The sequence below is a fragment of the Myotis brandtii genome, unplaced genomic scaffold (assembly GCF_000412655.1).
Source record: "Myotis brandtii unplaced genomic scaffold, ASM41265v1 scaffold422, whole genome shotgun sequence".
Classification (NCBI taxonomy): Eukaryota; Metazoa; Chordata; class Mammalia; order Chiroptera; family Vespertilionidae; genus Myotis; species Myotis brandtii.
Genome location: NW_005366171.1, coordinates 4,250,588 through 4,268,935, shown reverse-complemented (window position 1 = coordinate 4,268,935; position 18,348 = coordinate 4,250,588). Strand labels below are relative to the sequence as shown.

Genomic DNA, 18,348 nt, shown 5'->3' with positions numbered 1-18,348 from the left:
AAAAGAACTACCAATTGAGCTTAAAGAAACTAAAAGGGAAAAAATCAAGAAGAGACTATGAAAGACAATATAAACAAAGCAGAAATAAAATGGAAAAATTTTGTTTCTTTAAAAAGACAAATAAAATTGATAACCACCTAAGAAGAATGGCTAAGAAAAAAGAGAAAGAAAACACAAGTGACCAATATTTGAAATAAAAAAATCCTACAGTAACTATTTTATGACAATAAATTTCAAAATTTAGATAAAATGGACAAATTTATTGAAAAACATGATTTACCAAAACTGACATAAGAAGAAAGACAATCTGAGTAATTATACCTATTAGAGAAACTGAATCCATAGTTAGAAACCACCCTCCAAAAAATTCTAGGCTAGATGACTTCGTTTATGTCCAAATGTTTAAAGAAGAAATAATACCAATGTTAAAAAAGAAAAACTCTTTGAGAGAATAGAGGAAAACAGAACACTTCACAACTTGTGTTATGAAGCTAGCCTAAGTTTTATTAAAGAACTTGACAAGATATTACAAGAAGGAAAAAATTCAGACCAATATCTCTCATGAGCATATGTGTAAAACTACAAAAAACAATTAGCCAATCTGACACAGTGATACATAAAGGATTATAAATGATGACCAAGTTGGGTTTACCCCAACAACTCAGTAATGATTTAACATTTCCAAATCTATATAAAAATGTAATCAATATAATTCAACACATTATTGATTAAAGTGAAATAATATGATTATCTCAATAGAGGTAGAAAAAGCATTTGATTAAATTTATCATTACTATATATATAAAAAGCCAGCATCACGACAGGAATGACAAGAGACCAGAACACCGCGAGGGGCTGGCCTCACCCCCCAGTGGGGACCCCTACCCCAGTGGGGTCATGGCTGGCCTGAAAACTGCCTGGGGCCCTTTGCCCAGGCTGGCCCCTCCCCCAGCTGGGACCCCCACCCCAACTGGGGGCGTGGCTGGCCTGCAAAACACACCCGCTCCCAGCTGACCTCTCAGTTCCTTCCCCCCTGTCAGGCACCGATCATCCGATGGTGAAAAGGGAACCAGGGGTGGGTGGCGGCAGGGGGCAGGGCTGGCTGTGGGCAGCCAAGGAATATGGCCCTGATCACAGGCCAGGCCTAGGGATCGTATCTGCACATGAATTTCATGTGCTGGGCCTCTAGTTCATAATAAAAGCTCATAGTAAGCTAGGTTAAAGTGAAACATAATTCTATCAAAAGGAAAAGTTGCGTTTAATACATTTAATAGAAAACATTTTATACTGCTTCAGTTTTTAAATTTAAATTCATTAGCCCTGGGTGGGTGGCTCTGTTGGTTGGAGCATTGTCCCATACACCAAAAAAGATTGTGGGTTTGATTCCTGGTTGGGCACATACCTAGGTTACGGGTTTGATTCCTGGTCAGGACGCGAATGAGAGGCAACCATTTGATATTTCTCACATCAAAGTTTTTTTCCTCTCTCTCTCAAATCAATAAACATATTCTCAGGTGAGGATAAAAACAAGCAAATGAGAGCACACAAAATACACAGAGTTCTGGTTTCCTGCTGGAGGGGATATACATAGGTACAGTCATTGGAAAACGATCTGACAGTGTCTTCTACAGCAAACCACACATGCTTACTCCATGACCTACTAATTCCTCTCCCAGGTAGACACAGGGCAGGCAAAAGTAGGTTTACAGTTGTGAGTATGCAAAACACAGAGTTGATTCTTGTATTATTATTTTCCATGAGAACAACAGTAACCCTACTTTTGCCCATCCCTGTACTAACAAAGCTTCTGTCTTTGAACAAACTTTAGCCAAGCTCCTCTGAGCGCCTTTCTTGACTCAACCTTCACCTTGGCTTATAAAAACTACAGACCCTCAATATAAATTATTTAGCCCACTCACTCCCTCCTACATTAAAAGACTTAAACACTAACATAGTTTCTGACAGCTCAAGGCTGCATCCCTAGGATGAGCCCAGCCCTGCTGAAAGTACTTGAGAAAACTCAAGGCTGACAAAAGAATTTACTGTTCTAGCCAACACCTTTGGACAGGCCCCTGGCGACCCACCCTTTCTTAGCGTTTACTAAAAAGGGCTTATGCTTGAAAATCCTCTCTCTGTCCCTTTGAGATAATATATGTCTCCTACCACTCAGGAGTGTCTTTCTCAAGAACCTGAAAGCCATTCCTTTAAAATGCAATCATCAGGAAGCATAGGGCCTCTGTCTCCCAGTCTCTGTGGGAGGACAGAATCCCAACTTCAGTAATAAGCAGCTAACAGACACAGCCGGCACAGTCAGCATTTATACTGACCCACCCTTTATAACTTTTTTAACTTCCCTGACTCTGCTGAGTCCCTGCTTGGCCCCTCTCCCTATTCCCTCATTCTCCCTATAAAAAACCATGCCTTCTCTGTAAAAATCAAAGCTGAGCCCAGCCGGTGTGGCTCAGTGGCTGAGCATCGACCCATGAACCATGAGATCACCAGTTCGTTTTCTGGTCAGGGCACATGCTTGGGGGTTGCAGCTCGATCCCTGGTGGGGGGCATGCAGGAGGCAGCCAATCCATGTTTCTCTCTCATTGATGCTTCATTCTCTCTCTTCCTCTCTTTTTCTCTCTTGGAAATCAATAAAAACATATATTTAAAAAATAATAATGAAATAAAATCCTACTTTAAAAAAAACCAAAGCTGAGTTCAGTTCATGCCCAGGGGTGGGCAAACTTTTTGACTCGAGGGCCACAATGGGTTCTTAAACTGGACCGGAAGGCCGGAACAAAAGCATGGATGGAGTGTTTGTGTGAACTAATATAAATTCAAAGTAAACATCATTACATAAAAGGGTACGGTCTTTTTTTTTTTAGTTTTATTCATTTCAAACGGGCCGGATCCGGCCCGCGGGCCGTAGTTTGCCCACGGCTGTGCTAGACTCTCTTCCCATTGCAATAGTATATTACTAATTAACATCTGCCTCTACTACTTTAACTAGTATCTGGCTTTGTTTATCTTTGACAATAGCTCACAGAAAGGATATGTATGAGGGCTCAAAGCTGTATTACTCAAAATAAAAAGAAGTGAAAAGAGCCTAATTAAGTACCCACCAACAGAATGCACAAATAAATTGTGGCATATTCATACAAGAAAATAAAAACGTAGCAATGGAAAAGAATGAACCACTGCTTTATATAATTATATGGATAAATCACACACACACACACACACACACACACACACGCACACGCACACACACGACGCATACACATAATGTTTAATGAAAGAAGTCATGTACAAAAGAGTGGATACTTGTCTTAGTTTTCTAGTGTTGCAGAAGCAATAAACACACTATTAGCAGCTTACAATAGCACCCATTTATTATTGCACAGTTGTGCAGGTCACAAGCGCAGGCACAGCTCAACGGGGTCATCTGTCAGCCTCTCACAGCGCTGCAATCAGGTGTCTGCTGGGCTGGCTTCTCTGCAGCTCAGGGTTCTCTTCCAGCTCCTTCCGGCTGTTACAGAATTCAGCTCCTCCTGGTGCAGCACACAGACCCTGCTTTCTTGCTGGCTGTCAGCTGGAGGTCGGGCTGAGCTCCTGGAGGCCTCCCGTTCACAACATGACAGTTTACTTCTGTGAAGCCAGCAGGATCATGTCTTTCTCACGCTTTGAACATCTGACTTCAGGAATGGTTCCATCCTTGTTAACAGCTCGCCAGATTAGGTTAGGCCTACCCACAGTAATCTCCCTTTTGATTAGCTCAAATTCAATTGGTTTGGAACTCCTATTACATTTGCAAAATCCCATAACCTAATCATGGGAGTGAAATCTATCAGATTTACATTCCCATCATACTCAAGAGGACAAGGTTATACTGGGCAAGTCCACCAGGGTGGGAAGAATTTTGCCTACCCCAACACTGACTGATTCGATTTTTATCAAGTCAAAAAACTACGGAAGTGATCTGTGATCATATAAGTCAGATGGTAAGTGCTTTTGTTTGGTGGCATCTGTATTTGGGAAGAAGCATGAGTAAGGCTTCTGAGTGCTGGCAATATTCTGTATCTTGATCTCTGAGGTGATTACACAAATGTACACTTTGTAAAAATTCATCATTTGTGTACGTAATATTTGTGTACTTTATTGTATGTATGTTATACTGCAGTAAAAAAGTTTATGCAAAAATAAAAAAGGGAGGTTCTCAGCATGCCTTCTTTTAATTATACACAAGATTAATAATTAGCATTAAAATTGTTTGTATAAAATAGGCACTGGTAAGTACTTGAAATCAGTTTATATCCTTAAATCACTTAAATACTCTGAGTTTATGTATAACTAGAGGCCCGGTACACGAAATTTGTGCATTCGGTGGGCTCCCTCAGCCCAGCCTGCACCATCTTGCAGTCCGGGAACCCTCGGGGGATGTCCCATGGGGGGCGGGCCTAAGCCATCAGTTGGATATCCTTAGCGCTGCTGTGGAGGCGGGAGAGGCTCCCACAACCGCGGCTGCGCTCACCAGCCGTGAGCCCAGCTTCTGGCTGAGCAGCGCTCCCCCTATGGGAGCACACTGACCACCAGGGGGTACTTCTGAATCGAGCGTCTGCCTCCTGGTGGTCAGTGCACGTCATAGCAACTAGCCATTCCGCCGTTCGGTCGATTTGCATATTAGCCTTCTATTATATAGGATATGAATAGAAGGTTGTGTTGTAAAAATACAAAAAATTAAATTTCAGCTGGCTCTTAGTCAAGGGATCATAATTCAAGGTACTTCAATTTGAATGACTTTTGATAGTTTCTCACTTTCTATTTGAGTACTATTTTTTCTCTCCATTGCATGGAAGTATACAAGTTAAATGTGGAGAGAGCCAAGTCTGTGTGTGTGTTGGTCAAGGGTGGAGAAAAAGAAGGAAACTAATGAGTTTAATCTAATAAGGTAGATAAAATCTTATTATTACTATGTTACTGACCTAAAATCATCTGAGAGAAACACAAAGATTTCTTATGAGATGGACCCAGGCACCATTTCTAGAGCTGGTCAACCTTAGGTTAATTCCATTCTCTATATTCCCATTCTGTTCCAAGCCAAAAAAATGACACGATTTCCTGGTGAATACAAACAAATGTGGCTGTCCATAACTAAATCAGGAAAACACATTTACCCCAACTTATTATAATCAGCATATACAGAAATTATAGAGCAGCAGTTCTCAACCTGTGGGTCGCGACCCCTTTGGGGGTCGAACGATCCTTTCACAGGGGTCACCTAAGACCATCGGAAAACACATATATAATTACATATTGTTTTTGTGATTAATCACTATGCTTTAATTATGTTCAATTTGTAACAATGAAAATACATCCTGCATATCAGATATTTACATTATGATTCATAACAGTAGCAAAATTACAGTTATGAAGTAGCAACGAAAATAATTTTATGGTTGGGGGTCACCACAACATGAGGAACAGCATTAGGAAGGTTGAGAACCACTGTTATAGAGTTATGAACTAAAGGTTAATCTTACCTATGAATTTGATGCGAAATCTTAAAATATTAGGAAACTGAACAAAAAATATATTAAAATAATAAAACATCATGACTAAGTGATATTTATTTCAGCAATTTAATGTATTATATAAATCATAGTAATTCAACTAAAAAGAACAAATTTACACAATCATTTCAAAAGGTACTAAAATAATATTTGCTAAAATTCAACATCCATTTGAGATGAAAACTAGAGTTGACCCTGTTAGAGGCACCCACCACCTACCTATGCTGTGGAAATTTGGCACATAACTTAAGTAGGTCCTCCAAATTTTTGAATTCCCATTCACCAGTTGACTCTTGAACAACACAGGTTTGAACTGCTTGGGTCAATTAACAAAAAAACTGCATATAAGTGAACCTATGCAGTTCAAACATTATTCAAGGGTCAACTGTACTTTTAATAAAATATGATTCGTTGGTTATTTCCTTGAATTGATTAAATATATCTGGGTCAATCCAGGAGCCAGCATAATGCTTAAATGGGTAAACATTATTTTCATTAATGAGATGCCTTCTCATTAAAGTTAGGAATGTAATAAGGAAACCATTACCACTATTTTTTTAAAAAAAATGTTTTTATTCATTTCAGAGAAAGGGAGAGGGAGATAGAAACATCAATGGTGAGAGAGAATCATCAATTGGCTGCCTCCTATGAGCCCCCTACTGGGGATCGAGCCCACAACCCGGGCATGTGTCCTGACTGGGAATTGAACTGTGACCTCCTGGTTCATGGGACGACGCTCAACCACTGAGCAACACTGGCTGGGCCATTATCACAATTTTTATTTAATATTGTTTCTGGAGATTCTGGGAACCAAAGAAACTAAGGAAACAATAAATTAGAGGTACAGAACTTCTAAAACAAGCAGTAAAATTATCATTATTTGCACATGCTATGATTGTATATTTTGGGGGAGGACCCAGAACTCACTGTAAGATTTCTACAAGCAAAGCTAATTCAGTAAAATGGATAGGTACAAAACTATACAGAAATCAACAACTTTCATATACACAACCAAGAGTAGAAAAATAAAATGGAAATATCTTATTTACAATAGCAACAAAAACTAAACATCTAATATCTAAATATGTAATAATAAACTTAACAATAAATATCCAAAAGCTATTTGACATAAAGTTCAGAATGTCCCTGAGAATCACAATAAAAGATATGAACAAATAAAAAAAAGTCAATTCATATCATAAGGTTGTAAATTCTTTCACGTTAGTTTGTAAACTTAACTCAATCCATACAAGTACTTGTAGGATTTTTTTGGTGGAAAAGATAGACAAACTGATGCTAAATTCATATAGAATACAGAACAAGCAAGAAGAGCCAGACAATGTTTAAAAGAGAAGATCAATAATGGAATACTCTTTCTACCTGATAGTATAATACACAGATATATATATACACATTAAATTAATTAAAACAGTGTGGTACTGACACATAACAGACAACTCAATAAAATATAATAAATAGCGTGGAAATCAGTCCAAGTACAGGGATTTGATATATGATAAAGATGTCATCTCACAGAAGAGAGGAAAAAGATGAATTATTCACTAAATTATTTTAAGATAACCAGGGAGACATATAAAGAAATAAGGTTGGATCTTTGTCTCATATTTTACTGGTATACTAGGAAGAAAATGTAAATATTTAAATGTAAAAAAAATTAAAAACAAGAGACTAAAAGAAACTGTAAGAAAATTCCTCTGTAAACTTGGATGAAGCTTTTTCTGAACTATTATATATAGCCCAGAAGCCAGAAAGTGAGAAATTGCTTACAACTACTAGATAAAAATAAAAATTTTATGTGACAAAACCACCATAAAAAAGTTAAACACTAACAAGAAACTGGGAAAAGTATTTATAATTCAAAAGGCTAAATTTTCTATCTACCAGAGTCCCTACATATCCTTAAGAAAAATACCAACAACCCAACAGAAAACTAGATAAAGAACAGAAACAATAGTTCACAGAAAAGGAAATATAAATGACTATGAAAAGATGCTCAATTAGATTGGCAAAGATTTAAAAAAAAAAAAAGGTGGGGGATTGGGTAATAACCCGTTTAGTGCCAGTATAGAAACAGCACTCTCACACTCCAACACCCCTTTGACGGAGGACAATTTGGCAAGATCAAAATTCTCAATTCACATGTCCTTGTTCCAACATTTCCATTTCTAGGAATTTATCCTGCAGATAAACTCACGCATGTGCCAAATGACCTAAGTTCTTAATTATTGTGCACTGCTAGCAATAGCAAAAGTCTTGAAATGACTTAAACTTTCCATCATGGGGGACTGGCTCCATCAATTATGGTGCATGTGCACAATGGAATACCGTGTAGCTATAAAACAAAGCTCTTTATGTACTAATATGGAATGACCTCCACAATAAAACCAAAAGTATAAAAAAAAGTGTGTCCAATATGCCAGTATGCTACTATTTGTGGGGGAAAAGAATATAATATGTACATTTGCTTGTGTGTTTATAAATTCTACCTGAAAGGAAGCCCAAGAGCCTGATAATAACATCGGTCACCAGTGGTAGGATCTCATGGCTCCAGGACAGGGAAGGGAGAAAGGACATTCTGTGCCTGCTATTTTGAGCCATGTGGATTTTGTGTATTATCTACACAGAAATGCACAACACATTAAAGTTTATGATGGGATAAAAGGGTGCAGTTATATTTCAGTCTGTCCATGCTTACATCTGAGCTTGGCTGAAAATGAACTCTTGTTAATCTACAGGGTGTCTCAAAAAATGTGCGCACACTTTAATAGCTGCTAGCTCAATTTTGAAAATGAAATGCCTTTATAATTATTCAAAGTGCATTTTTTTGGGGGGGGACACTCTATATATAGCTTTTTGACTAAGGCATCTCACAGAGAAATAATTTTTTGCTTGAAAACCTAAGTTCCCAAATAAGAGTTAAATAAGAACATAAAACATCAAAAAAATAAAGAAAAACAAAGTTGCTCAACAACAGGAATAGTAGAATCAGTTTGTTTAAAGCAATCAAACAGGAGAAACCAAGATGGCGGCATGGGTAAACGCGGGAGTTTGCTGCCTCGAACAACCACTTCAAAAATACAACTAAAGACGGAAATAGGTACAAAACTATACAGAAATCAACAACTTTCATATACACAACCAAGAGTAGAAAAATAAAATGGAAATATCTTATTTACAATAGCAACAAAAACTAAACATCTAATATCTAAATATGTAATAATAAACTTAACAATAAATATCCAAAAGCTATTTGACATAAAGTTCAGAATGTCCCTGAGAATCACAATAAAAGATATGAACAAATAAAAAAAAGTCAATTCATATCATAAGGTTGTAAATTCTTTCACGTTAGTTTGTAAACTTAACTCAATCCATACAAGTACTTGTAGGATTTTTTTGGTGGAAAAGATAGACAAACTGATGCTAAATTCATATAGAATACAGAACAAGCAAGAAGAGCCAGACAATGTTTAAAAGAGAAGATCAATAATGGAATACTCTTTCTACCTGATAGTATAATACACAGATATATATATACACATTAAATTAATTAAAACAGTGTGGTACTGACACATAACAGACAACTCAATAAAATATAATAAATAGCGTGGAAATCAGTCCAAGTACAGGGATTTGATATATGATAAAGATGTCATCTCACAGAAGAGAGGAAAAAGATGAATTATTCACTAAATTATTTTAAGATAACCAGGGAGACATATAAAGAAATAAGGTTGGATCTTTGTCTCATATTTTACTGGTATACTAGGAAGAAAATGTAAATATTTAAATGTAAAAAAAATTAAAAACAAGAGACTAAAAGAAACTGTAAGAAAATTCCTCTGTAAACTTGGATGAAGCTTTTTCTGAACTATTATATATAGCCCAGAAGCCAGAAAGTGAGAAATTGCTTACAACTACTAGATAAAAATAAAAATTTTATGTGACAAAACCACCATAAAAAAGTTAAACACTAACAAGAAACTGGGAAAAGTATTTATAATTCAAAAGGCTAAATTTTCTATCTACCAGAGTCCCTACATATCCTTAAGAAAAATACCAACAACCCAACAGAAAACTAGATAAAGAACAGAAACAATAGTTCACAGAAAAGGAAATATAAATGACTATGAAAAGATGCTCAATTAGATTGGCAAAGATTTAAAAAAAAAAAAAGGTGGGGGATTGGGTAATAACCCGTTTAGTGCCAGTATAGAAACAGCACTCTCACACTCCAACACCCCTTTGACGGAGGACAATTTGGCAAGATCAAAATTCTCAATTCACATGTCCTTGTTCCAACATTTCCATTTCTAGGAATTTATCCTGCAGATAAACTCACGCATGTGCCAAATGACCTAAGTTCTTAATTATTGTGCACTGCTAGCAATAGCAAAAGTCTTGAAATGACTTAAACTTTCCATCATGGGGGACTGGCTCCATCAATTATGGTGCATGTGCACAATGGAATACCGTGTAGCTATAAAACAAAGCTCTTTATGTACTAATATGGAATGACCTCCACAATAAAACCAAAAGTATAAAAAAAAGTGTGTCCAATATGCCAGTATGCTACTATTTGTGGGGGAAAAGAATATAATATGTACATTTGCTTGTGTGTTTATAAATTCTACCTGAAAGGAAGCCCAAGAGCCTGATAATAACATCGGTCACCAGTGGTAGGATCTCATGGCTCCAGGACAGGGAAGGGAGAAAAGACATTCTGTGCCTGCTATTTTGAGCCATGTGGATTTTGTGTATTATCTACACAGAAATGCACAACACATTAAAGTTTATGATGGGATAAAAGGGTGCAGTTATATTTCAGTCTGTCCATGCTTACATCTGAGCTTGGCTGAAAATGAACTCTTGTTAATCTACAGGGTGTCTCAAAAAATGTGCGCACACTTTAATAGCTGCTAGCTCAATTTTGAAAATGAAATGCCTTTATAATTATCCAAAGTGCATTTTTTTGGGGGGGACACTCTATATATAGCTTTTTGACTAAGGCATCTCACAGAGAAATAATTTTTTGCTTGAAAACCTAAGTTCCCAAATAAGAGTTAAATAAGAACATAAAACATCAAAAAAATAAAGAAAAACAAAGTTGCTCAACAACAGGAATAGTAGAATCAGTTTGTTTAAAGCAATCAAACAAATATCAACAACAAAAACCGAAACCATGTGAATGTTTAAACTGTCTCAAAGATATATACCAAAACTTTGTTGAGGAGGAGGGGATGAGAGAATACATTACTGTTTTTGTTTTTAAGATATTTCTATATTGTTGAATTAATCAGATTATTTAATGTATTAATTTTATAATTTGAAAAATTATAGATTTAAATCTAAAAAGCCTAAGGTTCAATCGGTAACCAAATATAAATAAACACGTTTAAGCTAGTAATAAGAAGAAATACAAGTTTAAAAGGCACCATTAAGAAAAAACTTTTTTCAGTTAGAGTTTACATTCAATAGTATTTTGAAGCACCATTTTTAGACCAGTAAAATAGCAATATTTAAAATATGTAATACTCGATGCAGAGTGTGGTGAAAAGGTACTTTCATACATTAGTGGGGGAATATAAATTGGTACCTTTCCCATGTTTTAATTGAAATTTACAACCCATAGTTGTAAGAAATAACACAGAGAGATCCCATGCATCCTTTACCCATAGGTCCTCTTTTAAAGAGCATTTTGTCAGTGTAAGTGGAGAATCTTAAAAGTATTCACATTTTCATCCAAAAATCCCATTTCCTGGAACCTATCCTAAAAAAATAATCCAAAGGAAAGAAAAAGCTATATGCATAAAAATGTCCACCCAAGACCATATATAAAATATAAATATGTTCATATATATAATTTATACATACATATATGTCTATAAGTTAAACCATAAAGAATCAGTTCATTAAATAACATAGCCACTAGATAGAATATTTTATAGCCATTAAATCACATTTATGTAGACGGTGAGGCAATTGGCTTAATACCTATAATATAATGTTTAATTTAAAAAGGCACAAAATTTTATGTCCAACTTAGTAAAAAATATGCATAGATGGACAATAAGGGGAACGTGGTGGATTTCTGGTTAACTCTCTCTTTCAAAACTTCCTATAACGTAATTTCAAATTTAATTGTTTCATATTTTTTCAAATTTTTCAAATTCCAGTTTCCTACTTTTGTCAGCCTTTAATTTGAGGAGCAAGACGAGGTAAAAGATGCTGTTTATGAACCCAATAATGTTAACTAACTGCCCGGCATGAGCTGTGGACGTGTGTCACTTACTTGCATCTCGCTCTGGAGGAGGCGGGGCCCTCTGCCCCAGCCGCGCGCTGTCCACAGGCTGCACCTTCCCCTTGGGGATGCTGAAGAGGTCACGGAAGTCCTTTCTTTGCCTGGATTCTTGGAGGGAACCCTCAGAAGATTTGTCTCTGAGTCTGAGGGAGGAAAAGAGTGCGATTTTCCTCTTTGGAGTCCTAGAAGCATCCGGAAAGGTCTCTTGCAAACTCACTTTCTCCAGGAGTTTGGGGACATCTTCCATCTTGCTGCAGGGTGGGGGCGCCAATCCAGGAAACATCTTGGAGGGCCGGTTGGGCAAACTGTGGGTGCGGAGGGCAGGGTCGGGAAGGCCAGGGGTGGAGGGCTGGGCAGCCCTGACAGGCGGGGTGCCCAGGGAGAAGAAGGCCGAGGCCCTGCTGGCCATGTCTCTCCCAGGGGACTGCTGGTCCCAGTCTTTATTGCCGCTGGGCTTCCGAAGGCTGAAGGAGCGCGTGCAAGCTTGCGGCTGGCTGGTGGGCAAAGCCCTGGATTCTGGCTTGGCCCAGGCCTTCCTCCCGCCTTCGGAGTTGGAGAGGAGGGGCTCCAGGAGGGACCTTCGGAGGGCATTGGCAATGAGTCTCAGCGGGGACCTGGGAGGAGCCACGCTTCGCTCCTCTGGAGTCCTTCCAGCGGGGGTCCCCCTCTTCTCCGGAGCCTCTGCCTGAGCTGGCAGGGTCTCTCTCGCCGCCCGAGGGAGCACCAAGGGGTGGACTGGCTTCAGCACTCGGCCTCCTCTACCATTCTCGGCACTTTTCTGGGAAAGTTGTGGCCCAGCTTCCAGGCGCGAGCTCTGGGGGTTGAAGTCATTCCAATCCAGCAACTTGCTCTTCTGCTCCTGGGTGAGGGCCAGCTTCTTCAAGCCCAGCTTCTTCCCCTCTGTCAGCTCAGACCCACCCTCCTCTCCCGTCTGGGTCTGGGAGCCCATTTGCCCTTCTCCCGAGCCCCCGGCAGCCCTAGGAGACAGCTCTTGGTCTGGCAAGCACCCGCCCTTCCCTCCAATGGGGTGTGGGCCTCTGTGGGTGCCGCTGGTGTCCTGACAGCCATTGGGAGCCATCGCTGCAGGGCTGGGGGTCCCGGGGCTGGCGAGGCCCTCTCCACCCGGCCTCACCAGGCAGAACTCTGTCCGCTCCAGCACCTGGCCGTGCGGCAGGTAGAGAGGGATTTCGTTGGGTGCTCCGTGGGCCCTGGCTCGCCTCAGGAAGATTGGGGTGGAAGGACTGAAATGACCTCTTGAGACCTGCGGGGCAAAACATAGCCGTGGTTTCAAAATTGCCAGCATGTATCTAGATGGGGAAGGCACACCTCAGTCTATAGCCCCCTCCCTCCCTGTCTCCAGTCTAAAAGAATTCTGCCTGGAATGATTGATTTCTGAGGGCAGCTCTTCATTCAGATGGTTACCCTGGAACCTGCTGGGGTCTGCCTGGAGCCCCCGTGTCAGCATGGGCCGAAGGCTTTTCTGGGTCTTGGGTCAGGTGGGTAGGAAGCCAAAGGTAAGGCACTGGCATTGGCCAGCTCCTGGGCCCGTGACGGTAGGGCGGTCAGGCACAGAGGGGCAGGGTGCCCCAGGGCCTGCTCAGTCATGTCCCTACTAACGGGCACCTCCACCCACAGGTGTGTTCCTCCAACTACCCGAAACCAAGGCTTCTTCCTCCACGTGGCGCCTCCTGAAGGAAGGGGAGAGCTAACCTTTGGGGGATGGGGGCGGGGGGAGGCCTGTGGGGCAGGATGGCCGTGAGGACCTTCCAGTGCCTTTTCTAAGCCTGACTCCTGCCTGCGCGGCTGCGAAAGGGCCGTTGCCAGCAGGCAGGGCAGGGCCCGTGGCAAAGGGAGTCCACAGGGGGCCCAGGAGGGCAGGGCATAGAGAGCAGCTCCCCAAGCGCATGGGCCCGGCTGTCCCGTGCTCTCTGGTCCCCCGGGCCTGGAGCGGGGTCTGCAGGTCAAGAGGCCTGACACATGGACTCCTGGTGAAGGAATGAGTCCAAACCTGTGTTTTCGGTGACGTCATGTTCGAGTCCAGAGAAATGTTGCCTCCAAGGTTCTCAGCTCCTCCCCAAGGCACCCCAGGGTCTGCGCCTGCTCCTCGGCCCCTGGGGGGACCTCCAGGGCCCAGCATGTGTCCTAGCATCTCTGCGCCCCACAGCCCAGCCCAGGCGCCACACCCCGTAAAGTCTGCTGAGTGAGCGAGCCAGTGGCTGTGCTGGAGGGGGCGGGGGGTGGGGGCTGAGAAGTAGCAGGTGAGCTTCTATTGAAGGGACTCGGGAGGGGGCCGGGGTGGGCTCTTGGCAGAGCATCTCTGGGCCCTGGCTCTGCGCGGGGTGCCTGAGGGTGCTGAGTGTGGAAGTGGGAGGAGTAGAGGCAGCTCACTCTCCCGCTGCGGGGGTGCTGAGGGGTGCTTACCTGAGGTGGGGGGGAACCCCCCAGAGCACTGCCTGGGACACTGCCTGAGGAGAACGCGGGGGAGGATGAGGCAGAAGACAGGGAGGAAGGAGAAACGGAAGGGGACGCTTCCCTGGGCGGCGACACGGTTCTCTTGCTGTTCACCGGCATGGAACCTGCCGAGGAAAGAATGCATTACAGAGGGGCCACGGCCTCACTTCCTCAGGGACAGAGGAGGCTGTAAGTGACACCCCAACCCTGTAAATGCAGAGGGAGGAGGATGTCAGAGGTGGATTTGGGCCCTATGCCACGGACGGGGGAGGAGGGACGGTGTAGAGGTGGCAGCGCCTGTGGGGGAAGGGGTCCCAGGGTGGGACCTGAGAACCATGTGCTTCCCACCCACGTGAGGATACTCCTGTGTGGTGAGACAGGAAGCCCGGTGTTTCTTAGAAGCGGACACAGCCGCCAAGGTTCCCCTAAAGCCACGTGGCTGGAGGCTGGGGCTCAGTCAACAACCCGCCCGAGGCCTCTGCCCACGCGCTGCGGACCGTCAGCCGGGCACAGACAGGGCAGGCGCCACTGCTAATGCAGCCGCTCTTCCCGCTCCCTGTGCGCCGGCGGCCCTCGGAGGCCATGGTCAGCCCGAGGTTTTAAGAGAACACAAGGGGGGAGGTTATCGTGAGCATCAGCTCATTTGAAGCATATGGAGTGAGGTTCGTGCCAAGCTCCTGTTGGTCAGGGACGATCCTTGCAGGGGACGCGCTCGGAGCAACATGAGGAAGGAGGGCGGCCGAGGCCCAGCCTCACTCTGACTGTGGGAGCTGAAGTCAATTAGGACAGTGACAGCAGAATCTTGACAGTTGTGGTCTGTGAGGTCAATCCCGTTCTCTCTCGCCATCTCTCATGAGTGCACACATGCTCACACACACGCACACACACACACTCACACTCATACACACATGCACACCCACACACTCACACACACGTGCGCACCCACACACTCACACACGCACACACACACATACACACACACACTCACACACGCGCACACACACGCGCACACATACACACTCACACACGCACGCACATACACTCACACACACACGCACTCACCCACACATGCACCCCCCCACGCACACCCACACACTCACACACGTGCACACATACACACTCACACACGCACACACACGCACACACACGCACACATACACACTCATACACACATGCACACCCACACACTCACACACACGTGCGCACCCACACACTCACACACGCACACACATACACACTCACACACGCACACCCACACATACACACACACACTCACACACACACTCCCACATGCACACCCAAACTCACACGCACTCACACACACACTCATGCGCACACACATTCACACACTCACACACACTCTCTCTCTCTCTCTCTCTCTCACACACACACACACACACACACACACACACACACACACACCCTAGGAACCTGAAATCTAAAACGGCAAGCATTTTGTTTCCATATTGAGCCATCTCAGTAATATGCCCTCAAAGGGGCTCAGAAAATCCGTGCTCTGTTTCTGACTTGCCCACTCAGCGTCTGACCTGTGGGCCAGGCCAGCTCTCCCTCAGACCCTCCCAGGACCACTGTCTCACTACCCACTCCTGCCAGCTCCTGCTGACCCTCCGGGTGTCCAGCCTTAGATTTCAGCTCGCTTCCTAACTCAGCACAATCCTCCGGCCTCGGTTTCTCCAAAGTTTTGGGGAAAAGGCTCCTCCTCTGGGACCCACCCAGACCAGGCTGAACCCAAGCCCTGAGCGAGGAAGCATTCCTTTGAGACCCGTTTTCACAGCGGCCCACACGGGGGTTCAGCATTCCCTCCTGCTCCCCTCACACGCAACTGCAAGCCTGTCAGAGCCGCATCCCAGGCCCGGGTGCGGAGAAGGTGGCCAGCACACACGCATGGTCAGCGAGTTCCCAAAGGGAAGCCTCCAGAAGGCGTCAGGGGGAAGGTAACTCAGGAGAACAGAGCTGAGGTGGCGGGAAGGAGCTGCTGGGGAGGAAGACCGCCGGCTGCCAGGAGCTGCCGCGGGGGAGGCCGCTGGCCTCTTACCCAACCCCCCATCTCAGCCCATGGACCTCCATCCCAGCCCACAGTTAGATGGTTAGAACCTAAAAAGGCAAAAGTTGTGAGTCAGTTGTTGCCTTGTTTCCTGGGCCCAGCTTGCCAAATTCCTGCCAAATTCCTTCTCCTCCTCTTCCTCGCCCCCTCATTCTCCTCTCTCTGCCACCTCCTGACTCAAACTCCCCAACTTGTCTCAAAGTCCCCTCAGCTCAACACACTGCCTTTTTGTTCCCCTGGGGAGCTCTCCCGGGACCTTCTGACACAGAGCCAGGGACACCTTGGCTTGGTTGCCAGGAAGGCCTTGGGGTTTACAAGGTCATGACCTGGGAGCTGTTTCCTCTCTTTTTCCTTTCTCTAATTCCCACCCTCATCCCCACTAGTGGGGACTCTCACTGCACACACGTCCCTCACGCTCTGTCTGCAGGAGAACGTGGGGAGGGCTGGACGAGGTGGGGTGAACAGAGCACCCGCCATTCCAGCTGCTGCTTGGGGGGCGGGGGTTGCTGTGCGGGAGAGGAAGGTGAGGCCAGAGCAGAGCTGAAGGTGACAGGGAATACACTGCCCCGGGTGGCTGATGTCTTTGGGTTCCCTCAGAAAATGGTAAAGGGGAGCCTGGAACCCCACCTCCTTTACATCCACACCAGCTGCCGGACACTGAGGAAGTCTCTTAACCCCCAGTTTCCTCATGAAATCTACTGCTGCGTCAGGGGAGGCTGAAGGAATAAAACGATATAAAAAGAGATGCCTAGTGCAGGATGCAAAAATCACACAGAACTAGGAATTCCATCCCTCTCCCCACGCACACGGGTGGTGTCCCATAAAAACACCGCCGAACGCTAACCCTTCCCAGAGGGGGCTGCACACTCTCATGGACCCCACAACTCCTCCTCATCAACTCATTAACACCTGGCATGGCCCAGGCAGGGCTGCCCTGCCCTGTGCAGGCCCCTTGCAAAGGGGGTCGATGAGCCTGTGTTACAGCCCCACATCCCACCTGGACCAGGGCCTCTCCTCTGGGCCCTCTGGCATTGGTGACCTTTCCCCTTGATCCCAGTGGTCATTCTGGTGAACATGGCCAGCGGGGGGCGGGGTGCTGAGGCCAATCATACAGAACCAGCCTTTTTGGGGCAGTGAGTGGACAGAGGAGGTGGTGCCCCATATTCTGCTCCTACTATAGCACCAGCCTTGTCCATTGGTGTTTCCTCTTGGGCAAAATGAAAATGACCAAAAAGATAGCTCGAGTGGCTTTTGGCTCTGGGGATTTTTAAAAGGACTGGGACCGCAGGGTGCAGCTTCCCAGAATTTTGAACTCAGGCCATGGCTCAAATCCTCCCAAAGTCTTGGAGCGCCCTCTAGGCGTGGCAGCCTGAACAGGCCTAAACCCATGTGCTTCATTTGTTCCTGCCCTTGGTCCAGCCTGCTTGTTCCCTGGTTTGGTCATTCATTTGTTCACTCTTCATTCATAAGTTTGTTCATAAGTTCGTTTGTTCATTCATTCATTCATTCATTCATTCAGCAAGGAAGGACTTGGTGCCTCCTTTGGGCCAGATTCATGATAGGCACTAGACCAGTGATGGCGAACCTTTTGAGCTCGGCGTGTCAGCATTTTGAAAAACCCTAACTTAACTCTGGTGCTGTGTCACATATAGAAATTTTTTGATATTTGCAACCATAGTAAAACAAAGACTTATATTTTTGATATTTATTTTATATATTTAAATGCCATTTAACAAAGAAAAATCAACCAAAAAAATGAGTTCGCGTGTCACCTCTGACACGCGTGTCATAGGTTCGCCATCACTGCACTAGACCCATAGAAATGGTTTGAACTCCAGGCCTGCTCTCGAACCAGTGTTATCTATACCTGCTATTCCTGGGATCACTAAAGACAGGGCTGAGGTCTCCAGGCTGTGTCTCCTCCAGCAGCCTGTCCCTGCTGGGAGGCC

General features: G+C 44.0%; 1 protein-coding gene and 1 long non-coding RNA gene across 4 annotated transcripts in view; both read right to left on the bottom strand.

The window, feature by feature from the left end:
* Positions 1–18,348, bottom strand: part of MICAL2 (microtubule associated monooxygenase, calponin and LIM domain containing 2) — a 182,265-nt gene that overhangs the window by 33,213 nt on the left and 130,704 nt on the right. For all 3 annotated transcript variants that reach the window (XM_014545887.1, XM_014545889.1, XM_014545890.1), the window contains 2 exons: positions 14,305–14,459; positions 11,875–13,144 (listed from right to left, as the gene is read on the bottom strand). In XM_014545887.1, coding sequence (XP_014401373.1) covers positions 11,875–13,144; positions 14,305–14,459 — 1,425 coding nt within the window. The remainder of the gene's footprint in view (positions 1–11,874; positions 13,145–14,304; positions 14,460–18,348) is intronic.
* Positions 3,438–5,553, bottom strand: LOC106727426. Its single transcript, XR_001363608.1, has 3 exons — positions 5,532–5,553; positions 4,974–5,109; positions 3,438–3,686 (listed from the first exon to the last, which is right to left on the bottom strand). It is a non-coding gene; the product is annotated as an uncharacterized LOC106727426 (long non-coding RNA).